At 41.5% G+C, this 20,918-nt stretch overlaps 1 protein-coding gene across 2 annotated transcripts in view; it reads right to left on the bottom strand.

The window, feature by feature from the left end:
• The window catches only part of CDH8 (cadherin 8), a 236,931-nt gene that overhangs the window by 144,171 nt on the left and 71,842 nt on the right, over positions 1-20,918 (bottom strand). For both annotated transcript variants that reach the window (XM_033157166.1, XM_033157167.1), the window contains one exon: positions 7,559-7,853. In XM_033157166.1, coding sequence (XP_033013057.1) covers positions 7,559-7,853 — 295 coding nt within the window. The remainder of the gene's footprint in view (positions 1-7,558; positions 7,854-20,918) is intronic.

Genomic DNA, 20,918 nt, shown 5'->3' with positions numbered 1-20,918 from the left:
CACACCACAAATAAAATGCCTCTTTTCATTGAGATCTCAACATTTTTATTTGTGGAGGGCTAGAGAGATTAATGCACTCCCCCTCAATCTCACTTATAACTTTGTGCACTTATCAAAAAATGAGATAGCTTGTACAACATCTTTGTTGCTTAAGGGCTTCACAGCATATACAAGTTCTTCACCAGTTCGGGGGCATGCAGAACCGCAACATAACTTCAAGGCATGAAAGCTTCCAAATGTATCCTAACCTTTGCTGCACAAAAACCTTGAGCAAAGTAAGGCATAAACAGACAACGTTTTTCTTCTCTTTTTTTAAAGTCATTCAGGATTTTCTACCAGGAAAATGGAAAGAATGAAGGAGAAAGAGATCCTGACAACTCAATGAAGACTAATTCTTGACTGTCGACAATATGTTTTTCATCTTAATATCTTCCCCTGCAGCCAAACATTCTTTAAAATATGAGAACACATCAAAGGTCTGATTTAGGGGCTCCTCAAAATGACATTTTTTTTTTCTGTACCTCTCCCCCCGCACAAGGCTTGCACAAGAGGTTAGATTATATCTGCTATTCAAGGAGCATTTGTTCTGATTTGTTTATCAGGTGGTTATATGACAAATAATTCATTTGGGATGTTGGAGTATTTAAGTGGACATGGAAGTGGAAATGGCCAATGGTTTGTTTGTTTATTTATTTATTTATTTACCCCATTTCTGGAATATAAATAAAAATGGTAGATTTGGTGCATCAGTACAACAGATTCCTTTAATCTACTTGAACTGACCAAACCTTAATTTCTGATAAGTACTTCCTCCATAAGATTCCCCCACAAAAACAGTTGCAGTTTGGAGACACCCTAGTCTGTCATCCTGCTTCTAAACTATGAAAGCAGAGTCTGGCTCCAGTTTTGAAGGGACCACAGGGCAGAGAGCATTCTGTTGAGTCCCTTCCTCAGTACTGGGCCCTGACAGGCTAACCTGCCAGAAATGAAGAGCAGTGAGCAGCAACAGGGCATCAAATGAGAGGAAGTTAGGTCTAGAATGGTACTGTGCCAGGGCCTTTGGTTAGGCAATCAAAATGGTGGCTAAGTGAAGCATTAGGTTAGAGCTTTGTGGGGTTTTTTAGGGGAGAGCACAAAGGACATCAGCAGTTTGATATCTCAGGTCATAGGGGCCCTGATAGCTGCTCAATGATGCCAGTTGTTGGTATTGTCTCTGAAAGCAACAGCTCTCCTTTGTTGTTGATCCCTGCCCTCCCACATCTGCTGTTATTTAAAAGAATATTCTAGCTGCAAGCACATGACATTATAACCTTCATTCATTGCAAACCAGGGTTTTTCTACCTAGTCCACACACAATCTGCACCTATTGCATATTTTATGCCACTGGAAAGTGCTTTTTCACAGACTAATTTCATTTTGAAAATAAAAGCTCAATGCCCATTGATTCTATATCACCCCACAGTGTGTCATTTTTTAAACCGATGGAAGTGGTCCCAGCAACGCGGGGTGGCGGTGGCGTGTATCCACATCTGCTCAATGTCATTGGGTGAGTGTATATGAATTGCCACAATAAATGTGTTGGAGGATGCGCAAAAGGCATGGGAAACCTAATTATAACAGTAGGGTTTTCAAAGGCATATTGAGTGACCACGCTCGCTTTTGTAGACCCAGGATCTAGAATACATCTAGATTAAAAGCAGGATGTTGAGAACAACTCTGAGTGATTCTAGTTTGGGCTCTAAGCAGGTAAGTATGTATTTAGCCTCTCTCTTAACCTGGAAGTTCTATGTAGTTATCATAACTAATGCATTTTAGTAGCTGCTACTCATTTAAAGGGCATTGCAAGTACAAATGGGCAGAAGGGTTGAGACTATTATTATTGTTGTTATTATTATTATTGGTTGCTGTCAGGGAACTGTCCCCTGCCCAGTGCGGGGTGGTGCAGAGGCTCTTAGACTATAGACAGCCCAGGCACCACTTTCTCAGTAACTCCTTGTCATCCAGCCACAGCAGCAGAGGTGCCTCTAGTGGGGAGGAAGGGGAAGTCCAGGAAGGAGGTTGCCAGGGCTCTGAGATGCTGGGAGAGCCCTTGCAATGCCAGGCAACAGGAGAAGAGGGGGATGCACCCTTTCCGTCACCCCACTTGCACAGAAGAGGTGGGCGTAGGGATGGTAGGAGGGGATTCAGGATCCCGCGCCTTCTGTGCTGGGGAAGAAGCCGGAGGGAGCTATTCCCAGATTCTCAGCCATGATGAACGGACGTGTTTCTGTGTTGCTTGTTTGTAAATAGCTTTGGCAATAAAAACTTCAAAGGAAGCCACGGACCTGGCGTGATTACTCATGAGCAACTACCGAGAACCTTACAGTTGCATACCACCCTTCATCCAAAGATCACATAGCAGTTCACAACGTAGAAATACAAAATGAGAAGACAAATACACAATAATAAAAAAACCAATAACCTCCCTCCCACAAACCCATTTAAAAGGTCATAGAATATTAATCAACCAAAGGCCTGGTTATAGAGAAATGTTTTTGCCTGGTACCTAAATATATGTAATGAAGGCACCAGGCAAGCCTCCCTGGGGAGAGCATTCAAACTTCCCCTCTATTTCAGCTTTAGCCATAATAAAATAGCCTGTGGTTGCTACTGCAACTGTAAAACGAATGTAGTGGCTTTCAGTTGGCTAAAAGCAGAGGGGAGAATAGCAGAAGTGGCAGCAATGGGGGGTGGGACTGCGAAAGCGGTAACAGTCTCAGGTTTGAGCTTGACTCAAAGTAGTAGAACTGCTGTTTATACTGAACTTCTTTTTACAGACATTCACAGCTCAAGTAATTCAATGGGACATGCACACACTGCTGTTCCGAAGTGGGGCTCACAGGGGAAAGAAGGAATAAAATCTATCACTTTGAGCCTCTTGTGTTAGGATGGAAGTAGGACGCAGTGGAAATATTTCACTGGGTGTGTGTGAGAGAGGGAATGCTCTGTCCATGGTCTATTTACCCAGACACATGCTTCCTCATGCAGGTCTCTTCGCCCATAGCTCCACAAAGAAGGGATAAGACTATTGGTATTAAGTCTTGATGGCTACATGCCCTCACCAGGATAAGAGACAGCCTGCCTTTGAAGGCCAGTTGATGGAGAACTGTAGTGTGAGGGTACTATTGCCTTTGCATCCCGCTTGTAGGCTTCCCAAAGGCATCTGATTCACCTCTCAGATAACAGATTGCTTGTGGAGGCTCCCTGCACATGTTCGAATGTTGGTCAGTGTTCTAAAGTGTGCATAAAGCCTGTACAAGTACGGTAGAAGATGATGGTTTATAAAATTGTAGTCATGGTGCCTATATGCTACCTGTCAGAGACCGCATCCCTTTGAGTGTCAGTTGCTAGGATACAGTGAGAGAAGTCTTTTGAGATGCATCTCTCTGGCTGCTAGTGGAAACAGGTGCCTGAACTTTATAGACTAAGGGCTGTGGTTGAGTGGTAGAGCATCTGCCTTGGTTGTACAAGGTCCAATCTCCAGCTCCTGGCCAGCTGCTGCCAGTCAGTGAAGACAATAATGAACTACATGGACCAAAGGTCTGACACAGTATGAGGCAGCTTCCTATGTTCCTGTATCCTAAGCCCTACCTTGGATACAAAGTGCTTTGAAGCATGGACTTTATTAACATTTTAGTCCAGCGTCCCAACCATTTGTTTGTTTTGTCTTCACATCCCCGAGCATCTTGGTTCATGTGAGTGTTTACAGTCTCTTGCCAAGAAGCTGGCAAAAATAGAAATTTCTCAACCCCAGGCCTTTGCTGTGTTTGCCTCACTGTATAATTAAGGAGCTTAACATATTGAACCTATGTTTGGGTCATAGGAGCTGACACGGTGGTGGTGAAGGCCTTTGCCAATTTCCACAGAAGTGATTTAAAGGAGCAAAGGCATCAAACCTCCAAAAGCGCTTGTAATTGACAAGCCAGCCTAAACTTCTCTCCGAAAGCGCTCCTGGGCCCACTCCAGTTAGAAGGGAAGATGGCTTTGTACAACCAATTGCACTGGCTGTCAGCAAAATGACAGTTCTGGCCTCTTACACTAATGTGTACGGCTGTAGTTCTGGGTTTTAAAAAAAAATTGCAGTAGGGCAGTCTATTGTTTCTAGAAGCCTGACAGGATGCAACAGTGGCAATAAAGTGCCCGGGCTCTTTTCCAAGTAAACATTTATGAGCATCTCGCCTTGACAGCTTTATAGAAATTACTAAAAGTCACATTGTTGGCCAATTCCAAAAGAGAAACACTCTCCAGTTAGTTAAGAGACTTCTCACATTTGTGTGTGTGTCTCTCTGTGAAGTGTGAGTGTAATGCACCCTCATGATGCACATGTGTATGATTTAGTAATTTTATTTCTCCATTCTTTTGCTTGAATAATATCCTCACACAAGCCCACTGGTTTGGCCTCGGGACTGTGAGTGCCCAGGGCCATGCATGCTGCATACATGCGTCTGACGTCAGCATGCCTGCCGGAGCGCACAGCTGACATCAGCACACCCCACAGCATGCTGGTGTCACACACACACCTCAACTGACCCTGATTTATGTCATGGCCTCAGACCAGGATTCCTCAGGGGAAAGCCCCCTAGCAACTGAAACTTTGAGTAGGATATGGATCCAATATGTGGATGTATCCAAGGAGGTGGATCCAATTCCTGTGGGCCCTGGAGTTCACTTTCCCGCTCTGAGCCCTTCTTTCCTGAAGCCCTAGCCTTCCTGGCAGCAAGTCCCCAGTCTAGGGTCAATCCACATGTCCAAAGTCCAGTCCAAAGCACAGTCCCACAAAGATCCTGGAGCATGCAAGCTGAGGTCCATCGACACAGGCAGTTGAGCAGACACAGCACCTCAGCTCTGCTGCCCTTTTGTACTTTGCATGCTAATTGCAGCATCCAGGCTTGATGAGGCATGTGACCCTGGCCAATCCCCACCTGGCCAACTAGGGAGCTTGGCTGTGGTCCCTTGCCTGCCTTAGCCTCCTGGAGTGCCCCACCTGCTGCTCCCTGTGCCTCAGAGCCCAACATGTTTGTGGAGACAGGGGCCCTTCTGGCTCTGGTGATTCATGATTGGTCCTGCTGCTCTGGTCCTTATGCACTGACCCCCATCCCTTCATCATCCTCTGTCACCCAGTGAGTAGTCCCTACACCAGTCTCTCCTTCCCTATCACCAGCTTGCCCATGTGTGTTCCAATCCCAGCTACACCCCTCACCAGGATCCTCTTCTCCTCTCTCTCCTCCCCATTTTCCTGCCAGTTCATGACACCTAAGGAGACATTTCTGACATCAATCCTGATGTCTGCTCCACAGTCTCCTGAAACCACACCTCGATCTCCTCCATGGTGATGAGTTTTGCCTTGGTGTCCTGGGAAAGCAAAATTTTCTGACTTCTGCTTCCTTGGGCCACCACTCCCCCTCAGTGGTGGGCATCTCTACAAATTATGATAATTAATCCACTAACATTATACTCTAGCAGCAGCCTTAAGCAGAGGTCTTCCCAGCATTCATATCTTTTTAACAGGAGATGTTGAGGACTGGAATGGGAACTTTATGCAAAGCTTGTAGCTTGTCTGAGTTACAAGACCTCTATACTGCTGTTTGAAAAGTTAGTGGCAACACACCCCTTACTCCTCTCTTGATTTTCAGAGCTTCTCATTCTGCTTTGCTGCTTCTCCATTCAAACAGTTAATTGATTAAATCCACTCAAGGACCTTACCATCCGCTCCCAGACACAACATCTTTCCTTTTAGTGTCTCTGGCTAATTATAGTTGGAAGAGGGGAAATAGATAAGTATGTAGCCGCATATCCTAAGTGGTGCATCTGTGTAGAAGAATGCACACAAACAGATAATTAAACATCAACCAAATATCAATAGGATTATAGTGGCGTGTTGGAACAAATCTTGATGAATCTGCTTCAGCAGCACAAGTCTCCATCGCAACACTATGATTGGAATATAAATGTAATCCATGTGTTCTGCACAAAAGACTTTGCAGTCTAGCCAACCACTCATCATCCACAGGAGCTAAACATATTGCTTTAGTCAACTATGGATTTGCAAATGTAAGTAAGAGATGAGGAAATGAAACAAACACTTTTATGTTCATCTACCATTTGCTCGGACCCAGGTGGCGCTGTGGGTTAAACCACAGAGTCTAGGGCTTGTTGATCAGAAGGTCGGCGGTTCGAATCCCTGCCACGGGGTGAGCTCCCGTTGCTCGGTCCCTGCTCCTGCCCACCTAGCAGTTCGAAAGCACCCCAAAAAGTGCAAGTAGATAAATAGGAACCGCTCCAGCGGGAAGGTAAACGGCATTTCCGTGCGCTGCTCTGGTTCGCCAGAAGCGGCTTTGTCATGCTGGCCACATGACCCGGAAGCTGTCTGTGGACAAACGCCGGCTCCCTCGGCCTATAGAGCGAGATGAGCGCCGCAACCCCAGAGTCGGACACGACTGGACCTGATGGTCAGGGGTCCCTTTACCTTTACCTTACCATTTGCTCAGGGTTGATACATTGCTAGTTTTAAACAGTTTAGAACCAGAGTAATTAAAGGGCCATCCACATCCTGCTAGTGATGGATGAATATCTAAATTTTGGGTTCTCTTAGTTTATTATTTCCCCCCAATCTTCAGTTCTCCACAGTTCCATAACACTTGGCAATTTAAAAAAAAATCTGCATGAAAATTCACCAGGATTTTAGTAGTAATTTATTCTAATGTATACACATTGTTGCATGCAATATTGCCTAATATAACTTTTTGCATTAATATATAATGCATTATGTATGTTATTTTCACTAATGTATGCATTTCAATGCACATTTTCCACCTGTATATGCATTTTTCTACATTCCCTGGCTAGAGGAATGCATTACAAAATTAAGAGTGTTTCAAATTTTGAAGGGTGGTTGTGTTTTGATTATCATATTGTTTTAGAAAGTGAACACTGGGTAAGTCATGTAAACTGTCATGTAAACTGAATTAAATTGCTCCCCATCCCTATGCCATGCATATACTGTAAGGACATCTTCCAAGTTATATATCCATTGGGGCAATGCAATTGGGTTGGTGAGTGCTTGGGAGAATGCCTTTTCTCCAGTGGCCCAATGTTGAAGGAATTCTGTTTCAAATGACTTTCGCATAACCCCATCATTGCAAGGCTTCAAATGAGAATTAAAGATACATTTGTTCCAAATAGCTTTTTCTTCTTCTTGATAACAATATTTCACTGCTGTTAATAGCTCTGGTGCTGAATTATTTTATTCCTTTGAATGTTCTTCTACTAAGTAATATGTTGCTATGCATTTGCTAGTTTTGTTTTGTAGCTATTTTATTGTTATAGATTCTTATTGCTGTTTTCTATGCTGCACATACATGATTTATAGAAGCTTTGTTTTTTTATTGTGATTATACATTTAGATGATTGAAACTGCCTTGTGAGGATTTGGTCCTAAAAGGGGGCCATTAAAGAAAGCAATGGAGAAATACATGTACACAGTATCTTTTGCAAAGTATTTTGGAACTCTCATACATACCCACGATGGACATTTCAGGAACAGTTGCATGATACGGGCCATCAACAAACTCGGGGGGATTGTCATTGATGTCTTGGACCTTAATGATGAATTCTGATGGAGGCTCCAGAGGTTTGTTTGTATCCCTATCAACAGCTTGGGCCGTCAATGTATACTCAGCTTTTTCTTCCCGGTCAAGTCTTTTCATTGCATGAATGTCCCCTGTCTTGTCATTGATCACAAAGATAGTACCAGCTCCATCACCTGATAGGATGTACTTGATCTTGCTGACTCCAGGGTCCAAGTCTGTGTGTAGCTGAAATGACAAAGAATGTATTGAGTGATCATTTTTTAAAAAAGACACAAAGCAATTAGCTTAAGCATCAGCACTGCCAAACATTTCATTTTAGGTTTATGGATTTGTTTTATTTAAATCAGGCATAGCCAAGATGTTGACCTACAGATGTATTTCCAGCCAGCTGCCCAATGGTTGAAGGTTATCCAACAGCAATTTGAGGCTACCATGTTAATACAACTGCATAGGGGTGTTGATGTGTTACATTACAGTCTGTGTAAATGTATACAAACAATAGAGGTGCATTATTCAACAAGCATTATTCAACAAGCCTATAATCTGTCTACCTGTGTACACAATAGATGAGTTGTACAAATCAGCCTATGTACATTATTTTCACATAAACACTTGTACATGTGCAGAGACAACTTGTACCTGTGAACAATGTTAGGGTTGAATAGCTGTCACACCACCCTTCACACAATAAGTTCCAGAATGGTGTACAGGAAATATAAATAATGAATTATTTCTATTATAATACACTAAAATATACAGGACGATGATAGTTTTAGCAAATACTATGAGGCAGCAGCTAAAGTAACCAAAGAAGAATCACACAGCAAGCTAAGTCTTTCCACAAATCTAAATGTCTTGAAAATGGAATGTCTTAATCTGGTGATATATGTATATAATGCAAGTTTCAAACATGCCTCTCCAGAAAGTGTGTTGCATAACTGGGGCACCAACACCCAAAAAGTTCTGTTTTTGCTTGTCAAAGGCAGTTTGAGAAGAGCTTCAGAAGATGATTTCAAAACACAGGAAAATGTGCTCCTTCAGGTATTTGGATCCTAGTCACCCAAGGTTTTACTACTAATCTGTTGAATTGGGACCAGGAGCAAGTAAGTAGCTAGTGCAGATATTTGTATGCCACCTTTCCAAAGCCATGCTCAAGGCACCTTACAACATATAAAAATTTACATAAGTACATACATAGCAAATGTAGTCATAAACAATAAACAAAACATCAAAAAGTACACGACCAAACTGAACAATTTCCAAATAAAAATATATAAACCAAAATAAAGATACAAAAAAATAACATCAACCAACAGGCAATAACCCCCTGCACAAAAACACTAAATTTGCACTATAGTCCAATAGTGTTCCAGTAGTGGATTTTATGTTGTGTGCAAGCACAAACAGAATGAGGAACTTAACATTGTGAAAATGGAATAAACTGCCATGTGAATGCAGCCTGAGTCATAGTCAGTGGTAGCCCCATGTCTAACACATTACAGTGATTTGACCAGAAGGTTTCAATGCTGGAATAAGCAAAAGCCTTTAATTAATGCCCATGTTACTGTGAGAAAATCAGCCACTAAATCAGCCACTAAATAGTGTTCCTGGAAAAAGAAAGCAAAGTGGCCTTCCCGAACTGGCTGTTTTAATGACTCTTTCACTAGCTTGCCTGCTTGCTTCAGTTGTGTCCATATATGCCTGTTGATATTAAGTAAAAGATGGAGCTTAAAGTTTACTGCTACTTCTGCCTTCAATGTGAAGTGACCCTGGAGAGTAGGGAGGAGAGGAGCTGGTCACAACAGGATGGAGACTCTCCCTAGATTATTCAGCAGCCTGCCTCATCTCTGTCTCCTGATCCCCCTGTTCTCCTGCCTCTGAATCTGGGCAGCCCGGTGCCACAGCCTCTTCCTGCTGTAAACTCTGTTACTTCTTCACCTTCTGACACCTCCTCCTTCCAGTCTGCTCCCTCTTCTCCCTCTGACCCAGAGGCGAAGCAACCTTGCTCTGGTACACGGAGCGGCACTCGTCCCAGGGGGCATGGCACTCATCCCAGAGGGCATGGCACTCATCCCTGTGGGCATGGTGCTCATTCCAGGGGGCATGACACACATCCTGGGGGGCATGGTGTGCCACCCGCAGGGGGCATGGTATGCATCCTGGGGTGTGGTACACCGCCCATGGGGGGCAAGGCATGTGTCCTGGGGGCATGGCATGTGCCCGGGGGTGCCACCTATCAGGGGGGTCGACATTTTGTCACCACCCTTTGGAATGGTAACAGGAGAGGACCGCCCCCGCCCCCTCGGAATGCCCCTGCTCTGACCACTCATCATTGTCCCACCACCAATCCCCCCCGGCTCTGAGCCTTCTTCCTCCGGGGGTTCCCTTTGAGGTTCCCCAGCTGCTGCCTCCCACCACTCCTCTACATCCAGAAAGTCCATGACACTAACACTGTAGTTTCTGAATTGGGTTAGTTTGGTAAATTGGCTTGCAATACCCCGACTTGTTAAATTTTAATAAATAAAACATTTATCCCAGAATGGTATCTCATGAGTCTTCTCATGAGCAGGGGATGAAAACCTACTCCACAACATTCAGAACACGGATGCTGTGGGCAAACTATCCCAGTCCATTTCTTCCGCCACCAAACACACATATAATCCATACAAAGAGACATTTGTTCTTTCATCCAGCCTCTACTGATCCATATCAGAGCTTAAATACAGAAAGAGAGACTATTTGCATGCATACTAATCGAACCAAATGTAATCAGAAGTGTAATTAGACTTTTTTATATATAAAAACCACATGCACACACACACACACACACACACAAAAGTATTAAGTACTGACGATTTTCTTATTATTATTTCAAGAAAGAGGTTGTGCACCCCCCAAAAAAAGATTCCTTTTTAAGGACAGTTAAATAAGTATCATAACCATTCGTATCCTCCTCCCCTGCTCCTGCCATGAAAAAGGAAATATGAAACACAACAGTAGGTTGGCACTGCACATAGCAATTTATATCAGTACAAATTGAACATACAGCCCTGTGTTTCAGCCTTGGGACCCCATATTTGGATGGACTACAACTCTCATCATCTTTGGATACTGGGCTAAACTGGCTGTGGATGATGAGTGTTGTAGTCTGTCCACGTCTGAAGATCCAAATTTGAAGAACACTGAATACAGCATCAAATCATTCCAGTTTTGTTTCCAAAATAGATAAGCACCCTCCTTGAGCGTTTATGGCTGGATGATTAAGTGATAATGCTTCTTGCTAACCTGAATGGATTAGAAAAATGCATTTGTAGGAACTCGTCTACTGTACAATGGTGATATTTACATTTATATTTCTCTCCCTAACTTTGCTTCTGGCCTTATCCAGCACCGGTATGAACTCCCCAGAAGGTTGTCCAAGGTGTGTGGTTTAAATTACTTATACAGATACATTATGCAATGCTCACAAAGAAGCATTGCACCAATTCAGGTTCAATAAGATCTCTAATGTCTGTTTTCGAACCTTTTTTTCTTCTTGAATTGAAATATTTTTTGTATATTTACAATAATGCAAATATTTGTGGCCCTCAGGTTGAAACATGTTTCCCATTCCTGGTATACCTGTTTGACTGCAACATGCCCAATGTCTTTAAAAACAAACTAACTTTTTTTTTCATACAAGAGATGCTTCTGAAATACATGCACACATATTTCATATAACCACAGAGAACTGCTTAAAATATGAGATGGTGGATATGAAATAACAAAAAAGTACAAACCCCTCATTTGATAACCTTCATTTGTCACTGGCTTAGGGTCTGCAAAGAGCAAAAAATCAAAATATATATTTCCCCTCTTTTTTCTATCAAATACTAGTACCAGACAAAAAATGTTTAATCATGCTTTCTCTAGTTTAAAGTAAATGATAAATGTGATGTTTACAGAAATCTTTCTTCCCCTTCTTTACAGCAGCTGGCGGCAGTCAAAGATCATCAAGGCAGCTATTTGAAACATTCATTTGCTTTTTATCTTTAATACAGAAACATTACAATAGATGGCCTAGGCCAAGAAGCAAGATGGGTAGATTAGCTCCATACATGGGCCATTATTTATCTACATCACCCTTCCTAAAATCTGTGCTTTTTTAAAAGAGAGAGAGAGAGAGAGAGAGAGAGAGAGAGATAGAGAGAGAGAGAAAAAACAAAAGCTAAATATATTTGAAGTCATTAAGTATAACAATTTCATCCCCCAAGAAACATTTCTTTAGTTCTATCAAATATGTATGAGTATGTAAAGTAATTGTCAAGATTCAGAACCCTTTGCTCATGTCAAGGTTAAAGATCATTAAGTTCATAATTATGTGGGACCATGAGGAATGATGGAGAGAGGATAAATGAATGTGAATTTCCACTGCAGAGACTTCTCAAATAGTAGGAGGTGTGTAAATCTGTTCTCTATAACTTCAGCACTCTCCCATGCTAATTGAACTCTCTCTCTCTCTCTCTCTCTCTCTCTCTCTCTCTCTCTCTCTCTCTCACACACACACACAACTTTATAAGTATAGTATATCAGTAACATTATTACAAAGGAAAGTGCTCAGCCTAGGCTAAAAAATCTGGAAATTCAAAAGAACTCTCTTCCCGAAACATGTTCAAACTCTTGTTTGTAGATCTATCATATGTTCTTCACCTATATACCTGAGATGGTTTGTTTTCATTATGTGAATATACTGTATCTTTGTGAGCATTGCATAATGTATCTGTATAAGTAATTTAAACCACACACCTTGGACAACCTTCTGAGGAGTTCATACCGGTGCTGGATAACCTTTTTTCCAGTCCAACAGCTACATTCCTTTCCAGGCAACCCACACACTAGTGGTAGGTGTGACCAGAAGCAAAAGTTAAGTGGAACACTGTTACCTTTGTATAGTAGACAAATTTGTGCCTACACCCATCTCTATCCAGGGAACCAAGAGGCATTATCAGAGTTCAAGAACACATTCCATCCAGACAAAAAGACTGGAAGAAGGCGTGAAGTAGGGTTGATGAAGGCCTGGAAAGAGGATGTGTGGCCTGGTGTGCATTCAGAGAGCCAGATAGTGAGGCCTGGAATGCCACCTTCGCCCCCACCCCCATCCTTTGGCCTGAGATAACCCACCCCTGTGCTAAACATATAGGAGCTTCTGAAATGACCTTATACCAAATGAACTACTGTCTCATCTGACAGGCAGTGGCTCATTAGGTTTGCAGGTAGCAGTCTCTCCCAGAACCTGTTACCTGTGATCCTTTAAATAGTGATGATGGGATAGAACTTGGGAATTTCTGCATGAAGAAACACGTGTTCTACCAATGAGCTATAACCACCCTCTGTTTATAAACATCTTCTCCTCCTCCTCCTCCTCCTCCTCCTCCTCCTCCTCTCAGAAAACTGTAGTTATGTGAGGAGGAATAGGGGCTCCTAACAAATCCCAGCACTCTTGGCAAACTACAGTTCACAGGATTCTTTGGAGGAAGCCATGACTATTTAATATGGAATGAGACTATTTTAAATGTATAGTACAAATGAGGCCAAAGTGTAAGGAGGTGAGGCTATGAATTGAGCACAGAATCAGTCTAGGGAAATAAGCACTCAGAAGGGTTGACTGATACTGATACTCCAGCAGGGACAGGGAATGACATATGAAAGTAGACATCCAGGATAAGGCTGATTTCTAGTTTTCCATGTAAAGTGATTTATTCATTATTTTTGTATGGAGGAACATTCCATGATAGCAGCATTCATCTGCAGCCTGAAGGGATACATTCACACATGGATGATCACTCCAGTGAGAATTGGGCCACAATGTTATAGTGGGGTGAAATCACCCAACAAAAGAGCCTCGCTCCATCTCACCAAAGGGAAATCTTCTTCGGTGTTTTGTTCTCACAATGGCCAGCAATATGCAGATGAGAAGCCTATCCGCAAGACCTGAGTGCAACATCCATCTCTCAACTTGTGATTTCCAGAAACTAGTATTCAGAGGCATACTGCCTCCAACAGTGGAGATGGAACATAGCCATCATGACTAGTAGCAGCTGATCCTCCGTGAATTTCTCTAATTTTCTCTTTTAAAATAAAACAAATCTTTATTACATTTTTAACACACATTGATGAAAAAACCCACAAAGACAAAATACAGTGAATAAAAGACGTACATTTATGTAAAATAAAGGAGATGGAAGATGAGAGGATATCAAGGTAAATCAGTTATTACTTGTGTGTTCACATCAAGGTTGTTGCTTTCCCCCAGAAGAACTCATCAGATGTGAGCCAGGTAAGTATGAAGAAAATGGTGGGAGGTGAAGTTCATACTATCCAGATGTACATGGAGGTTGCTGGCAGAGAGCTTCCATGTTCTCTTCACTTCATGCAATCAATAAAATTGTACTAATAGAAAACCATGAGCTAACCTTAGTCTACGCGTCCACATTTCCTTGATTACAAACTGCCAAACACTACTGTACCATATGTTTCCATTCCCTGGCAATTAATGCCCACGCAGCAATTATCAAGTGCTGAATCAGCTCTTTAGATGTCTAATCCTCTTTTAAAACCATCCAACTTGTGGGATCTTATAAAGCACTACAGCTTTGGGGATCAGATTTTATGGTTTAGCAATGTGTTGTGTGGAGAAGCAGGTTTTTTTGACTGTCCTGAACCATCCAACATTCAACTTCATCGGATGGCTCTGAGTACTTGCATTATGGAAGAGGGAGAAAAAGTATATCCTCCTACTTTCTCTGCACCTTGCATAATTATCTCTATCTCTATCATGACTTCTCTTGTTTGCCTTTTTCCCCATAAACTGGAAAGCTATAAATGTTATAACCTTTCTGCATAGAATAGTCACTTTCCCCCCATGAACATCTTAGTTGCCATATTTGAACCTTTTCCAGCACTGGAATATTCTTTTTGAGATGCAGCAAACCAGAACTGTACACACTATACAACTATAGTCACCCTACTGTTCTACTTCAGAAAGGAAGCAGGACACAAATGGTGTCCTTAGAAATAAGAAATAAAGACCCTATAGCTTTTGGGAAATGTAACGTGGGGCTTCTGTGTGGAACTTAGAACAAATCAGCAGAACAACCTCCACTCAGCTTTGAGCATTGATCCCATGGAGATCATATAAGCCTCTGTAAGACCTTTGTTCCTACAGAGCTCCTGGTTGTCATGGAGACACAGTACAAGAGTGGAGACATAATCTATTCTAGAACAGTGTCTCTATGCCAACCAGACTTAAACCACCCTTGACACTCTTATTCTCCCCCTTTCTGACACTTCTCCCCCATTAACAAATATTGACACCACTAATTCATCACCAGATGAATGAATTGTGGGTAATGCTTATCTCCTGCCTTCTTTTGTGGAACTATCCCTGTCAGTTAAGGCAAATGTGGGCAACCTATGGCCCCCCAGATGTTGCCAGACTCCCAACTCCTACCAGCTCCAGTCAGCATGGCCAACCATCGGGGTGATGAGAGCTGGAGTCCAATAGCACCAGGAGGACCACTGGTTCCCCATTCCTGAATTAAGGCACACTGGTAGAAGCTGTATAATATTCTAGTCATATTCATTCCAACTAGTCTGCTAAGGATTAAACTAGAAAGGAACAGGAGGTGGACGGAATAAAATGTGTCATATACTGTATGTGGGATTCACAGAAGCCATATACATTCAGCAATTGCTAATCATGCTGGATCCTCAGGGATCCAGCCCTGATCAATGGACTTGATAAAAATGTAAATGTTGTGTATACCATACTGCCACAAATCTTATTTGTTATTCTGCAGTAATGAAAGTGTGTCTATGTTTGGGAGCAGGGAGTTGTCATGACAGTTACACTTATATTTATCACTTCCTTCCTGCCTGCATACATCACAAGCGCATTATTAAAATCAAGCAATGAACAAGAGTAATTGCATAAACAAATATACTCATAGAAATATGTGTTCAGAGCTCCACAATGTGTGATTGTGTCTTAAGGTAAGCTTGCAGAGAAAGAACTGAACTGTAGTTATTGTTTTGAAAATTATTTTTGGATGTAACAAAGTTTGCACAGGAAACTCAGCCACTCATTATTTTCCTCATCCCTCCTAGACTCTAGAGGGCAGGCATGTGATGGCCTACAAAAGTTCCATTTTGGCTATATTTTGAATCCTCCATTTAGAAAGGAAATGCACACATATACCCTATTTTCAGGTGTCCTCCCCCAAATCTGGAGATTAGGATGCCCTGGGTATGTAAGCATGACCATTTGGGTGTCCAGATCATCAGTACCTTAACCATTTTTATAGCCCTATCGGTCTCTTAGTTATACTGAACTATACACCCAGAACATCCTGGATACTTAAAACAGAACAAACCAACCCAATATATAGAGGGACATTGCCCAGAATATATAGTGGATCCCAGTGTTCTGCATAGAGATGGGGGAGAAAATTTATTCAGCTTGAATTGAACAATGAGCCTACCTAATCTACACTTTCTGAAACAATACATAAAACCACACCCTCCTTCAAAATTTGCACTTCTCTGAGTTTTGCAAGAAATGTATACAAAAATGAATGTAGTGGGGCAAAGTGTGCATAAAATGCATATATTAGTGAAGAATAATATGCAAAGATACTTTATATTATGGGGAATTCTTCTACAAAAATATCTATAAGGCTAAATTGCATACAAAAATGTGTTTATTAGGATAAATCAGCACTACAATGCTGGTGAATTTTCATGAGGATTTTTTTTTTTTTATCCTTGCAAGCCTATGTGAACTGAAGACTGGGAAAATGAGACACTTGAGGACTCATACTTGATGTATTCTCTCATCCCTAGTTCTGAGGCCCCTTGGGAAGTGTTGCATTTTGGAGACAGGTCACATTCAGCAAGCCCAGAGACACTACACCTCTAGCTCCCTGGATTCCTTCCCAATTTTCTATGAATGCCAATAAGCCCCAGCTCACTTTCTAAATACTGAGGGAAGTCAGTGGCTTTTTGCATTCATTTATATATATCACTGCTTCTAGTAATTGTCGCACCTTCCTCTTGCTGTGAGCCATCTTTTTATATTATTATTTGTCCGGTGTGACTTCTGTTTCTGCCAGATAGATGAAAAGCCATTAGGTGGCAAAGAGAACTTATCTTAGTGCTACTGGTGTCTTGTGACACCTGAAGGATGATGGATGTGTTCATCAATGACCCACAGTTTAAATGATCATTTACCAGTATAAGCATTCAAGAGAAGAGGCAGTTCATTTATTCTCACGGAAGAATTTCTATTGCAATTGCAACTTCAATTCAATATGATCTATTGTTTTCTTCAAGGACCCACTGGCCCTTTTAATAGCACTGAAGTGTAAACCTTCACACTCTCCAGAGCATAGCTAGATGGATTGGGGAAGAAATGTATGACTATGCACACACGAGCAGGTGCACATATACCTGCCCAAGAACTGGCTTGAATTGATGCCCACATAATGCATGAGAACAACCACAAACAGATGGGCAAATATATCAAATTCTGTTAATAACTTAAGAACCTGCACACTTTACTCCACCATATGCCCCCAAAAGAGGTGGACTCTCCTTCGTTGGGGGTTTTAAAGCAGAGGTTGGATGGCCATCTCTCAGGGATTCTATAACTATGATACCTGCATTGCTGGGGGTTGGACTAGTTGATTCTTGGGGTCCCTTCCAACTCTACAGTTCCATGATTCTATGGTTTTTGTACACATTCCTTGGCTGGAGAACTGCAATGCAAAATTCGGAGAATTTCAATTTTTTGGAAGGATGGCTGTGTTTGGTTCTCTGATTGTTTCAGAAAGTGCAAATTAAGTAAGTTCATCTTCACACATGAGATTAATTTTTCCTCCTTCTTTATACCATGCACAACACTGTGTGGTCATATTCAAAATTATATGCCCATTGGTGCAACCAATTGGGTTATTAAGCATTTGGGGGAGTGCCTTTTCTGCAGGGGCCCTACATTGATGGAATTCTCTTTCAACTGACTTTCATACAATTCAATTGAGAATTAAAGACAGCACAAGTAATAATGTGTTTCCATCCATGTATTGATTTTGGAAAATGTGAATTAGGTTGGTTCACCTTTAAATGTGAATTGAATAAAATTCTCCCCCATCCCCTACAGCTGCCCACATGCATCCTAGTGACTCAGACTTCTAAAATAACAATATATACAGCAATTTTACATAAAACATGTGAAATAGACTCATGTTGTATGCAAAATAGTCAATTCTACATATGTGGTTTTATGTACGTGTGTGTGTGTGTGTGTGTGTTGAGAAAGAATTGGTAAGCAGAGAAAAATGTTTATAAAGTCCTCCTTTTGGGGTGTGGGAGAGGGTTCCAAGTGCAGGAAAGTGAGATAGCAAACATGAAGGCCAGAGAACATTATTTACAGTGATTTTAAACTACAAGACTGACATGTGAGTAGGCACTGAGTTAGTTTGCTTCCCTTATCTCCCAGTCATGTACAACCAGTGACATGCTCCCATTTGTTTCATCCATGCTGAGGATACTTATACTAAGTAAGATCATTGATTTGTCTTGCTCAATATTTTCCCACATTGACTGGCAACAGTTATTGATGGTTTCTCAATCATATGAACTAAACCTGAGACCCTTTGCATGCAAAATATGTGTTCTTACCACTGAGCTATGCCCATCCCCAATGCACCTGTCAATACTATTCAATTATTTTCTATTGGACTTGATATTTTGCATCTATGCTTTATGTTCCTGGTGATGCTTATCTACATTTTCTGAGGATATTGGCCTTTTGTTGTCTCATTTTGGGTTTCATCCAATTTAGGAGACTTTATCCCAAAGCCTTAAACTAAGTTAAAGAAGCCCACAGTAGACATTAATAGGGAAATTAAAAAAGTTTTCAGCCCCAAAATGCACCTGAATGAGGCCAAACAGCAAACAGTTATACAGTTTTGGATGGGGGGGGTATTTAACAGTGGGTTGCTATTTGGCCCTACCAAGCATTTCCAAGACTGTGGCCTCTTTAAATCTCATAAGTGAATAAGAACAGCCTACTGGATCAGGCTAATAGTCGATCGATTCCAGAGAGCTGTTCTCACCAGGACCAACTTAATGCCACTGGGAAGCCTGAAAGCAGGACCCAAGGGCAACATCCCTCCTGGAGCCAACCAAAAATGAATTATGTTCCACCATGTTTTGATTCAAAAGTCATGCAAGAAACAGGGAACTGCAAAATTCAGGGGAGGATACAGTTGAAAGGGATTCCATGAGCACTCACAATAGCTTGCTAATTCTGCTGGTTTCATCTAGTTTAATTTAACACAAGCAAATGTGTTCCACCAACAGTAGTTTGGAAGCTGCTTGTTTTGTGTATCACAGCAAAGGGACGAAGAGGCACGTCTTTTCAAAAATAATTGCCCATTTGGCTTGTATTGTTTCATAATATTCTTTTATTGGTTTATTTTATGTTTTAAAATTACTTTTCAAGTGTTGGGCATTTCACCCCATAAAAAGGGAGCTTATGCTGCAATCTAAACCCCACTTACTTTGGGGCAAGTCCAGCTGAATTCAATAAAATTTCAGTGTATGCATAGGTGACTCTGTCCATTTCTCTTTCTGTTAGGTTCTCACTTTAGGATGGATTTCTCCTAATACACATTTTTTTCATTACTTTGTCCCTAAAAGATACATTTTTACAAAGCAATGTCTTCTAGTACATTTTTTTTTGTCTGTTATTTTCACTAATATATGCATACTAGTATTTTCTACACATTAGTTGGCTGGAGAACTACATAGGAAAAAAAAAATCATGGAATGACTGTGAGTTGCATTTCAGAAAGTGATAAGTATGTTTGCCTTTAAATGAGAACTAAATCAAATTCACACCCCTATTTCTGAGTAGGATTGCACTACAATACATTTATAAATGCATTAAATGGAGGTCTAGCACAGCAAATGCATTTCAAAAATGAAAACATACAAAGCCAACTTGGCCAAAGGTGGAAAAAACATTTTTATCAACTTGTGTAAATTTCAGTAGCGAGAGCTTTGCAGCGCTGCAACCAAACATGGGAACTCTGCCATGATGCTGTGCTTTTAACTACTTGCTGTTCCACCAAGGATGCTTTCCAAGGATACTGCAATTTATGTACAATGAACTGCTGGGATGCTAGAGACGATGTATTAAAATACCTTGTTTCATACAATCTGAATCTGAATACAGGTAGGAGAGTGAATGTCACTGCTGTTTCTATGCAACATTATCAAATAAACCCTAATAGATTGGAGGAAAAGAGCAATTTGGGGACAGACAAGAAAGACAGAGACATAATGGTGCCACGGCACAAATTGCAGTGTGTGAACGCACAGGAGGTGAGTGCTCTATTTAAGACCACATAATGTGCCAAGCTGACAGTCCAAATAGAAGAGATCACCCAGCAATTGGCTGCCAAACACATCCTGAATTTGAAAATATAAACATCAACTAAGCAGCCGTTATCTCAGCTAAAACTGAAAGCCACTGGGAAGGTGACTTTCTGGCAGTGTGAAGGAAAAGACTGGGCTACACAATGTAGAGAGGATTTCATTGTGGCTTGTAACAGAGCTGGGTGGATATTTTTGTGAGTTTTGCTTTTCACATCAAGATTTGCATGTTCGATGAGGGAGGGGTTCCATTGCAGGGCCATGGAAAATGTTCCATTGTCTTTCATCCAAGTGCTTCGCTAATCACCATTTAGACAGCAATCGGTCTAACAGACCAGTCTCCGAGCTAGCTCACATTGTGAAGGGAAGTTCTTGAGTGCTGAGAGCTAAGGAACAGTATAATCCTTGACCTGAAAGCATAAGGAACCATACAATATCTGATCTTCTTGGGCAGGGGTTCAAAGCCCAACTCAACCATGGAATTTGCTGCCTCTCTGCACAACCTACTTCACAGGGTTGTTGTGAGGATGAATTGAGGAGGGGAGAAACATGTATGCCAATTTGAGAAAAAGGTAGGATATAAATGCAATAAATAAATGATAACATATAAGTGAAATATTGAAGGCACAAATGCAGACAATCCCAAAAAGAAAGACATGTGGGATCCATCTAAACAAACCAGTGTGGCTGCATAGAGAGTTTACAGATGAGATGAGATTTGAGAAGGGCATATATAAGAAATGAAGAAAGAAGAATTCATGAAGGAAGAGTATACACTAGTAGCCACCAGTTGCAGGAAGAAGGTCAGGTGGA

The sequence above is a fragment of the Lacerta agilis genome, chromosome 8, assembly GCF_009819535.1.
Source record: "Lacerta agilis isolate rLacAgi1 chromosome 8, rLacAgi1.pri, whole genome shotgun sequence".
Classification (NCBI taxonomy): domain Eukaryota; kingdom Metazoa; phylum Chordata; class Lepidosauria; order Squamata; family Lacertidae; genus Lacerta; species Lacerta agilis.
The sequence above is the reverse complement of the archived record's forward strand: the minus strand, read 5'-3'. Positions and strand labels throughout refer to the sequence as shown.